Source organism: Zalophus californianus, chromosome 13 (assembly GCF_009762305.2).
Source record: "Zalophus californianus isolate mZalCal1 chromosome 13, mZalCal1.pri.v2, whole genome shotgun sequence".
Lineage (NCBI taxonomy): Eukaryota > Metazoa > Chordata > Mammalia > Carnivora > Otariidae > Zalophus > Zalophus californianus.
Window position 1 is genome coordinate 89,931,537 of NC_045607.1, and position 10,307 is coordinate 89,941,843.

Here is a 10,307-nt window from a genome sequence, read left to right on the forward strand (position 1 = left end):
TTAAAAAAGAAAGTATCCTCTTTGTGATTGTAGGATGTTGTGGATGCAGGCATCTATAGGGAAATGATGAGTTATCCTAGTTATTAAATACTATTGATTGGACATTAGAGGCCATCCAGGGCCACTTTCCATAGTTCTGTGATTCAATAATATGAGAAAGTTATCACCAAGGGAGCAAATTTCAAAACATTAATAACATTAATAGCTATAATGCTGTAAAATATTTTACTGCCTATGTGTTTTTCTTAATTAAAAAAAATATATATATATACACCCACAGAACTGACACCAACTCATTCCTCTCTTCTGAGAGAAAAGATTGGGACATTGTCACCCCAGTGGGTGACCTGAGAGATTTAACCTTATACCTGACATCTGTTTATTATCTAGATCTTACCAAGTCAAGGGCAACAGGATTCTTATGACCAGTGAGAAATACGGAGTCTCAACTAAGTGCCCAATTGGGAAAATATTTTTTTTTAAGATTTTATTTATTTATTTGAGAGAGAGAATGAGAGAGAGAGAGAGCGCATGAGAGGGGGGAGGGTCAGAGGGAGAAGCAGACTCCCTGCCGAGCAGGGAGCCCGATGTGGGACTCGATCCTGGGACTCCAGGATCATGAGCTGAGCCGAAGGCAGTCGCTTAACCAACTGAACCACCCAGGCGCCCCCAATTTGGAAAATATTAAGTAGATGGTGAGATCTTTATTATTATAATGAAATGCTGATTAAATGTATAATTTCTTTAATTTCACAGATGTTAAAATGCCAATTCCCAAGCAATTTAATTGAGGTAATGTATATTTCAAGCACCAACTAACTGAAATATTTTCTAAGATTTCAAAATTATTTTAAGCAATGTGTCCTTTTTTAGCCTTATAATATAAAGCAGACCCTGACTTCCCGAGTCTTAAAAAATGAGCATTCCTTAGAATTATATAAAATATGAAACTTTCTGAATAGTCCGGAAGTTTAAGCTATCTTAACTGAGCATTAGGATTTTTTTCCTATTCTGGAGACATACATGATGTCATCTAAGGATATTACCATATTTTAAAAGGAGCAAAAAGAAAAAGATATAATTATTTCATGTTATTAACAGTAAATATAAACAAGCCAGAGGATATAATAGAAATATTGACAAAACTGTCTCTTTTCTAAAATGGCTTCATGTGTTTGATACTGTGAATTGTTTGATTTAAAAATAAAGCAAGCCTCACAAACATAACACAAGCAGTTCTGGGCCAAATAATGTGCTGTCTCTACAGAATGAGTCAGATGCCTCTCTGCTGGTTCTTTCCATCCTGCATTCCAGCGGCTGTAGGCCTCCCTACATCGTTTCTAACGTAAAGAAGTCGCTTTGAGTGTAGGGACTTGTCCATAACAAAATAAAAAACGTGACCCCTGATGCTGTTTTACTAAATAACTAAAATTGGACAAATAAGAGTTCTTCCCTCATTAGATGATGGCAAAGTTTTGTTCGTTTTCAGTTTCTGATTCTTTAAACTGTGGGTCTGACCTCAAGCTATTGAAAATCTGTAAAGGAAAGGATTTTTCAGGTTTACATGGGGTATCTAAGCCTTTTTCATAAGTAATTAAAAAATACACAAGCATTTTCTCTGGGGAGCACAGCACTCCCCTGCACTGCCAGTTTGCTAAGTGGCTTCAGATCCATGCAGGGGCCTGTCACTGGGTGCCTACTCAGGCTCCTAAGAATGGAGGGTGAGCTCTCTGTTCATGGTCTGTCTTTGGTGTCTGTGGGGCACTGGGAGGCCTCTGTGTGGACTATGCGGATCTGTGTGTGGGTCTCTGTATTCAGATCTGTTTCCAGAGGTGTCTCTGTGTGGAGCTCTGTCACAGGTCTCTGTGAAGTCTCTTGGTGTTGGCCATTGTGAGAGTTTCTGCATAAGATCTGTGTGGGAGGTCTTTGTGGATGATATGGTCTCTGTGAGGACTCTTGATGTTGGCCCCTGTCAGAGGGCTCTGTGTAGGGTCTGTGTGGCTTTGTGTGGGTCTCTGTAAGAGGTCTTGGTGTGGGTCTCTGTGGGAAGTCTCTGTCAGAGGTCTTTGTGTGGGGTCTCGGTGTGGGTCTCTGGGAGAGGTCTCTGCGTAAGATGTGTGTGGAAGGTCTTTATGGAAGGTTCCTGCATATGGTCCTCAGTCAGTGGTCACTGAGAGTCTGTGTGAGTCTCTGAGGTCTTGGTGTAGGTCTCTGTGTGGGTCTCTGTCAGAGGCCTCTGTGTGGGGTCTTGGTGTGGGTCTCTGTGGGAGTTCTTGGTGTGGGTCTCTGTCAGAGGTCTCTGCGTGGGGTCTCCGCGCGGGTCTGTCGGGGGTCTCCGCGCGGGTCTGTCGGGGTCTCTGCACCGTCTGGCAGGAGAGGGGCCGAGGGCCTTGCTCCTTCCTGTTTCTGGCTGTTCCACCAGCATCCTGTCCGTGGCTCCTCTCCCGGCAGGAGCGTGGGGTGCACGTCTGCTTCCCCACCTCCCGACCCCCCTGCTGCTGCCCCCGGGAGGACCTAGCAGCCGCCAGGCTCAGGGACCCGGCCTTGGGCCGCCCGCCCCGAGCTCCTGAGGGCCCCGCGCGCCCCCTGTCCTGGTCCCTCCTCCCCTGGGTCCTGTGCGCGGGGCCAGCGCTGGGCCCACCCTGGGGGCCTCGGGGCAGGACGGGGCTCCAGAGAGAAGCTGCGGCGGAGCAGGCCTGCGCCCGCTGCGCCCCGCCGCCCGGGTGCCCCCGCGCGCGTGGGGTCCTGAGGGCCTGCGGCAGGGCCGTGCCTGCTGCCGTCGGGTCGGGGTTCCTCCCGGAGCAGGACTCCCGCCCACGGGAGCGATGTGTGTGGGCCCCCGGAGGAGGCCGTCGGGCCGGGAACAGGGCCGGCAGGGGCCCCTCCGGGCCTGCGCCCGCCTCCTGGACAGGTCCGCTCCGGCCGGTGGGGGACGAGCCCCAGCCGATGAGCTCCTCCCCCTCCGGGCTCTGGGGAGATCGAGACCGGGATCCGGGCAGGACTGGCCCCCAGGGCCAGGGCCGTGGCCTTGAGCGCCCGCCAGTCCCCTGGGAGCTGTCCGCGGGCCGCACAGGTGAGTAAAGGTCACAGACTCCGAGTCTATTCCGAGGCCCCCGGTCCTGTGCAATCTTATCAAATGACGCAAAAATGAAGCTTCTCTGCCCGAAGGCCTTGCTGCCCCGGCCGCCCGACCCTCCGTGTGGGAGCCGCAGGGGGCTTCTTTCCACCTGGGCCCGGCCGCCGGACTGGGGGGGCACCCTGCGGGGACAGCCGCAGGGCCTCCTAACTTCTCTCCACCGGGCCTGGAGGTGGCAGTGGGACCCCGCGGGTCCTCGGTCGTCACACCAGGGAGGGGCACGCCATGTCGCTCTGCCTCCTGCCTGGAGTCCCCCCCCCCAGGTGCAGTGTCCCTCTGCCTCCCAGCCACACCCCTGCTCCATCCCCCAGAAGGGGAAGGGGTGGCTGGTGAGCAGCCCCGTCACTGGTCTGGGGTAGGGCAGACTGGGGCGCAGGGGCCTCTGTGCTCCCCACCTGCACACCCCCAGGGCCGTGAGCATGCTCCGCCCTTGCTGCTCCAGAGCATGGGGGGGTGACACTGAGCTAAGAGGGGCTCCCAGCCGATGTCAACCCAGCTTCATCGGGGAGGGAAGGGCTCCTGGGTGGCCGTCCCCTACTCCCCCAGGAGATGGGCAGCAGGATTTCCCCCTCCTCTGCACTCAGGGCCAACCTTGCACCTCCAAGCTCCACGCCCCGCTCTGACATAGGACTCTGTCTTCCACACGTCCTGGAGCCCGAGGGGGATTTCTGCCTCTGCAGACCCTCCCTACAGCCACCCAAGTTCAAGGTAGAGAGAAAGCAGGAGAGGACGGGCGGAGCCAGATGCTGGTCTTGGTCTCGTTCATCTTGTCATGGAAACCGAAGGCGTGTGAGGGAGGGGGTGGGGTGTACCCCACGGTCCCCCTCCCTCCAAGGCCCCATCCCTCTGGAAGCCAAAGCAGGCACTCGGGGAGAGCAGACCTTGATCCTTCCCTTCCCCCGAGCGGGGCACAGACAGGGGCCAGCATCTCTCATGAGACAAAAAACATTTATTTTGGGGAAACAATAAAAATTGTGGTATGAAGAAGCCATTAGCACACAAAGGATGTGCCAACATGAGAAACAATAGGCTTTCTTTGCATGTACCCAATTTTTTCTTGAAGGAAAACTTTGCGATCAGGAAAGATGTGAGAAGCACACACTGCCTGATGGGGTGACACAAATTTTCGAAGATGGCATGTTGGATAATGCTGAATATGACCTGAGACACCTGCCACCATCGGCCTGTGCTGGCTGCATCTGCCTGGGGACCCCAGGTCCCTGGGTAGGACTTCCCACCTGCTGTTCCTGTGTCTGATCCACTCATTCCTATTAGGGCAGCTATGACCCTTGGGGGTGGCTTGCTGACTGAAGGCTGTCTCTCTCATCACTCTCCCCTGGCCTGGGGAGGAGAGAACCCTGTGGTAACAGGAATGCCCACATACTGGGGCCTGCAATTCTTTGTGCTGATTTATCTCTGAGGCACAAATTCCTCGGTGAAGTCCCATTTTCTTCCCCAGGATTTGTCCCACAGCTGTCACAATCGTCTGAGCTTCAACAGACTTGCTGTCTATAGCCAATTTGCTTCTGACTGGTACCCAGGCAAGGGCTGATGCGGCCTTGCCTTTTTGAAGGGTATCTTCCAGTCCTGTGCCTTTTTTATTGCGATTAAGGCACTGCAGAAAGTTCCTCATCCCTTTTCTAACGTGACTTTCTGGAAAAATCTGTCCCTTTTCTGGCATGAGCTGGAGGTATTTGCTCCCAAGGCTCTCTCCTGTTCCTCTGACCTGGGGAGGGTGTCCTGTCCCACTAGCTTGGGAAGCCCTGATTCCCATTGGTTCTGCAGACTCTTCTTCATGCTTTTCTGGTTTGGGACTCTTCTGGTCTTCTCTCTCATTAGTGGAGTCACTCTCCCTCTGGCTCTCACGTGGTTCCTCAACTTCTGGTACACTTGACTCCTGATGCCCCTCACTGCAGGGGATAAGGTCATGTGGCACTAGGGAAGCTGGTGTGTCTCCATTGTCATGTTCCCTCTGGGAACAGGGTGACTTGTGAGTGGTCAAGATGTCTTCAGCAAGGCGGGCATTAGTGTGAAGGTCTTTCAGGAGCACACTGGTGTCACAGTCTTGGACAGGCACGCCAGTGGCAAAGTCTGGAAGGAGGATGTCACTGGGAGAATCTTGAAGAAGCACACCAGCGGTATGGCCTTGAGGCTGGTTCCCCGACTCTACCTCCTCTTGGAGCTCAAACTTACTAGCCTTTGTTTTAAGGCTTGGCTCCTTTGGATCTTGGGCAACCGATTCTGTAGGTGGTGAGGGACTTTTACTAGTGCTTGGAGAGCCTGATCTCCTCAGATCCACATAAATGGTTTGGTTATTGGCCAGCATGCTGGGTGTTAAGATGACTTTCCAAGCAGGGGCCTTCTCGGCCTCCATCGCCTCCATGGCCCCTTTAGCCCTTGGAGATTGGGACCAGAGGTTCATCTCTAGTATTGCTACCTTGTTTGGTGAGGCATGACCCCCACTCTCCTCCTTTAGCTCATTCCTGGCCATTGCTAAACTTTGGCTTGGATCCAGGTTGTCTTTCTTGGCCCCCATAACAGTCTTGCTCTGCAGGGTTCTGTTTATGAGGCTGAGTGTGGAGGTCTGAGAAGGTGATCCGCCCTTCTGTCCTGATAAAGAGGTCTCCAAGGACTCATGGCCATCATCAGGTGAGGTCCCTCCCAGGCCCTGTTGGATTTCCTCACATGCGGGTGAGGGAAAAGGCAGCGGACCCCCTGAAGCAGGAACAGACTCTTCTGCTATCCCCTCCCCTCCTGGATGGGGCTGAGGAGGTTTTCCCAAGAACCTGTAGAACTTGGCTTTTGAGTGGGCCCTAGATACAAAGGTGCCTGAGCAGGGAAAGGGGGGCTGGGAATAGGGCAAGTGTTGAGCTTCACATAGAGATGGGATCATGGGCTTAGAGGCTTGGAGAGGTGGGTCCCACCTACGCCTCGCCCGAAACCTTAAGATGTGTGCTTCCAGCTTCTGCCGAATGTGAGGACTAAGGAAGAACAGCTCATGGGAGGTGTTTACGCAGGGTTTCCGATCCTTCAAGGGTGCTAGATTTCTGATTTCTGTGTGAGGGTGAAACTCGGGCAAAGCATGGTTGGCCACAAACCAGGATCGACGCACACTCAGAGGGATCAAACCCCGATTGATCTGTCCCAATTTCCTGAGCAAATGAACCTTTAAGATTTTTTCTAGATGTTTCTTATCTGGGCCCCTGGCAAAGTATTTTCCTGGGTCACTCTTCAAGGTGCTTATCAAGGGTCTTACTAACTCCTTCTCAGAGTTGGTTCCTAGAACCTTCACTGGGTACCTGGCTGAGACCCTGGAGAGATCTCTTGGCGTCCTCTTCAGACATTGCCATAGACCCTTACTAAAGTTCTTCTCTAGTTGGAATCTTGCTTGACGCTTCCTATGGGAACTTCTAGGGTACCTGGACCTGGTCCTCTGTGTGACCTGGCTGCTTTTGCCTTTAAACACAAAGGGCCTTGAGAGCCCCTGCTCTATCTGTGCCTGACTCACCCATGGGAATTCATCCTGAGGGCGCATCAGTTCCAGAGACAGTTGAATCCTGTGGCGCAGGCTACCTTGCTGTTTATTCCCGCTGAGCCTCCTTTGAAGGTGTTGCTTCTGGATTTTAAAGATGATAAAGTCCCCGTGAAAAGTGGAAACTGACCTGTGGGCCTGGGAGGCCTGGTTGTCCTCCGGAAGCTTGGGAGGGACTTGACTAAAGGATTTCGGAGACCTTTTCACCATAGTGGGTAAAGTCTTCCCCCTTTCTTGTTGTTTCAGCAACAGAGACCTTTCCAGATGTTGAATTTCAGTTGGGATGAATTGTGTCTTTTTTTGGGATGTAGGGCAAGATACCCCACCGGTCCTCCTCTGGGATGGGAGAGAAGGTGGTCTGGTTGGGACAGAAGGGGGAAGGGGGGCCTGGGACCAGGGAAAGGATAGCATCGAGGGTCGGGGTTGGGTCCCAAGGTGGAGCAAGGGTGGGGCGTGGGAAAACTGTGAGGATATTTGATCCTGAATTAGAACTGGCAAGCAGTTAGAGATTCCATTGAATAAAACAGAGGGAACCTGTAGTTGAGAAGAGTGAGTAGAGACCAAGGCAGTGGCCATCAGGGACTCACTGTGCAGAGAGGGGAGACCCCAGAAGAGCTGGCTGCATTTCTGTTGCAAGTGGTCTTCCAAGACCTTGGGGGATGAGAACAGCTGAGAACCGGCCAGTGGCTCTGGTTTGTCTTTCATGTTCCAGAAGGATTGCGGGGTGGTGGTGTTCTGCTCAGCACCCAGCAACTTCCACATAGTCCCCAGAAAGCCCACGTGGTCATCTGGGCACCACTGTTTGACAACTGACCCACCTTTTTCTTTCTCTTTCCAAATCTTCAGTTCTACCCTTTTAGTGATTAGTATCTCAAGTAGCTTCTGGACATCCGGATTGACAAATGAGGGGTTATGAGTCTCTATATGCTTGTTTGTAAGGCCACCCCAGAGCGAGGTCTCTGGTGCATGGCAGGACACATGTTCTTGCTGGCACTTGTGCTGTAATGAGCTAGGCAAGAACAAGGACTTGGTACATTTCCACCACCAGGAAAAGGATAAAATGGGGTAGATTGCATGGCCAAGGCCTGAGATGGTTGAAATGAGAGATGCCAAATAGGAATTACCTGGAGGTAAGCTCTTTCTGACTGTGTCCAATGGGATTTCCTTTAAGTTAGTTTGGTCTTCTGGCCGGGTGGAGGCCAGAGGTAGAGGGTGTCCTGTCCGAGGAGCGGGGGAAGGTGATGGGGCCACGGTGGGAGCATCTTCCATAGGCTCCCTGCATGGCTCATGGGCTCCAGCAGGCACTCCTCTGCGCACCTGCCCAGGGGCCGCTCGATGTAAGAGCTGAAAGCGCCCCTGGTCAGAGACCCTCGCCAGGTGGCTGTGGAAGACAGGAGGTGTGAGCTGAAGCCAGGAGCAGGGGGGCCAGGAGGGTGGGCCCCACGGCCCTCCACGTCCCCACACCCACTTCACAATTCTCCTGCTGTCCCTCGTCCCAGGGCTTTAGCCACACTGTCCCCGTGGCTCCTCCCAGACCCCCAGAACAGCCCCAGGGTGCCTGCAGCCCTGGGCTCACACCATAGACTCTGGGAGGAGCACCCAGGAGAGAAGGGGGAAGGTTCTTTACCTTTGCAGAAGGGAAAACAGGTCCTGAACCTCTTCCAGTTCTTGCAGGCAATCTCTGCAAGCTGGAAACAGGAGACCGGGTCATAGAGCTGAAGGCGGGGGCCCAGGGGTCTTACAGGAGGCCGAGTATAATGTCCCTTTAGGGGAGACCTTTGAGGGATTAGACTCGGGAGCCCCAAACATCAGTGTCCAAGGCTGCGTGCCTGCACAGTGATAGCAAAGCCCATGATGGGGATTGCTTTGTCCTTTACAAAGTGCTTCCCCATTCATGACCTTGTTGGGGGAGAAAGGACCGGGTCGCCTCACAGAGAAATCTGAGCAAAGTTGGGCAATTTGTCCACAGTTGGAGCTGGAGGTCCCGCCTCCCAGTCCAGGCCCTGGGGCCCGTGCTGGGCGACACCCATTTCCAACCCCTCAGGGCTTTGTTCTGGCCCAGAATCTCGAAGCATCCGGGTTCCACTCTCCCTCCCAGGAGCCCCTCCCCCCCAGGAGCCCCTCCCCGTTCCTAGGAGCCCCTCCCCCTCCCAGGGCTCTGTTTCCTGAGTGATGGGCTCAGGCCCTCGTGTCCTGGAGATGGTGGGGCTGGGCCCTCAGAGCAGAGGGGGATGGTGTAACTGGGGTGCGCAGGGCTGAGTGGCAGATGCTCACCTTTCAGAGTCTGGTTTTTCTTCTTGCTTCTGTTGTTCCTTCTCCATGGCTCTGCTTGATACTGAGATGAGAGAACACGGGGAGGCTGGGACCCCCACCCCCCGCAGCAGATGTTCGCTGCTCATGAACAATGTGACTTTCTACATTTAACTAAGGGGGGCTGTGGTTTTCTATCATTTTACTCATTTCCTTTTCAAAATGGATAAAAATGTTTTCAGTTTTCCTTCTTTGAAGAATGTACAGGAGGATTTTCTGAGAAATTTGTCACTGTTCCTCTGCTCAAGAAACACACGTATTCCCAGACCTGTGGGTGCATCTGAGCTCCTTCACGTAGGACCCCGCTTCCCGAGGCCAGAGCCCCACTCCAGCCGCTACTCGGGGCCTCCTGGGCTCAGCACTGCCCTCGATCAGCGCCGACAGAGGAACATTCACCTGAGACACCTGCCCCAGGAAGGTGGCTGGTGAACCGGTGCCCAGGGGCCTGACCTCTGCTAGAGATGCAGCTCTTAGCCGCCGGTCCTCGGCCACTGGTCACTGTGTCTGGGACATTGTCCTGGAGCCCTCCACCACACCTGGACTCCTGGCCTGAGATCTTTGGGTAGAAATCCTTGTGCCCCTCTAACCCCTGCCTAGTCTGGTTTCTCCCTGGATGAATGGTGTTCTATTCTTTCCTGAGAATACATGTTCTATTCTTCCCCATCTCTCCATTAATTCAGAAAAATGGAAATAGTAATACAAAAGGAGATAGAATCATACTCTGCTGGGTCTGGGTCAAGGGTTCCTTACCTTCCTGATGTTTCTGTGTTTCTTGCATGGTGGTAAGGATGGATTAGGCTGGAAGTAGGATAGTAATAGGAATAAGAGCCCCAGCCCACACAGGAAGGCGAGGATGATGTTAAGTGCCCAGGAAGAGGCACTGGAGCTCAGCCAACCACCAGTAATACTTTTCTGAGGGAAGAGGTAATTCTGCATCTCTTTCCTCTGAAATTCATTGGTACCAGATTGCACTGCTGTCCTCAGGTAACTGAGCACTGGGCGTGTGCTTGCGGACACAAAACCCAGGCCCACATCACAGAGCTATTGTTTGGTCACAAAGGGCTCCTGAGGGAGGGAGGGGACAGAGGAGAAGCAAGCTGGACCACAGCCCCTCCCCCCGCTGCAGCTCCATCCCTCCACCTTCCCAGGCCTCCAAGTTCCTCCCCTTAGCAGACACCAATCTCTTCTCTATATCCTTGAATCTGAGTTTTGTTTTGTTTTTTCAATTCCACATATAAGTGAAATCGTGTGGTATTTGTCTTTCTAATTTTATTTAACACAGTATTCTCAAGGTTATCCGTGTTATCACAACCGTCAAGATTTCATTAT

At 52.9% G+C, this 10,307-nt stretch overlaps 1 protein-coding gene across 2 annotated transcripts; it reads right to left on the reverse strand.

The window, feature by feature from the left end:
* Window positions 1-4,073: 4,073 nt before the first annotated feature.
* Window positions 4,074-9,974, reverse strand: LOC113934829 (spermatogenesis-associated protein 31E1-like). 2 transcript variants are annotated; one of them, XM_035723428.1, is made up of 4 exons: window positions 9,729-9,974; window positions 8,943-9,003; window positions 8,296-8,356; window positions 4,074-8,049 (listed from the first exon to the last, which is right to left on the reverse strand). In XM_035723428.1, exons 1-4 carry the CDS (start codon window positions 9,912-9,914, stop codon window positions 4,128-4,130), a joined length of 4,230 nt encoding a protein of 1,409 aa, XP_035579321.1. In that variant the 5' UTR covers window positions 9,915-9,974; the 3' UTR covers window positions 4,074-4,127. The 2 variants fall into 2 exon arrangements, with proteins under 2 accessions (XP_035579321.1, XP_035579320.1); XM_035723427.1 differs by having other exon boundaries at window positions 8,943-9,027.
* Window positions 9,975-10,307: the final 333 nt, after the last annotated feature.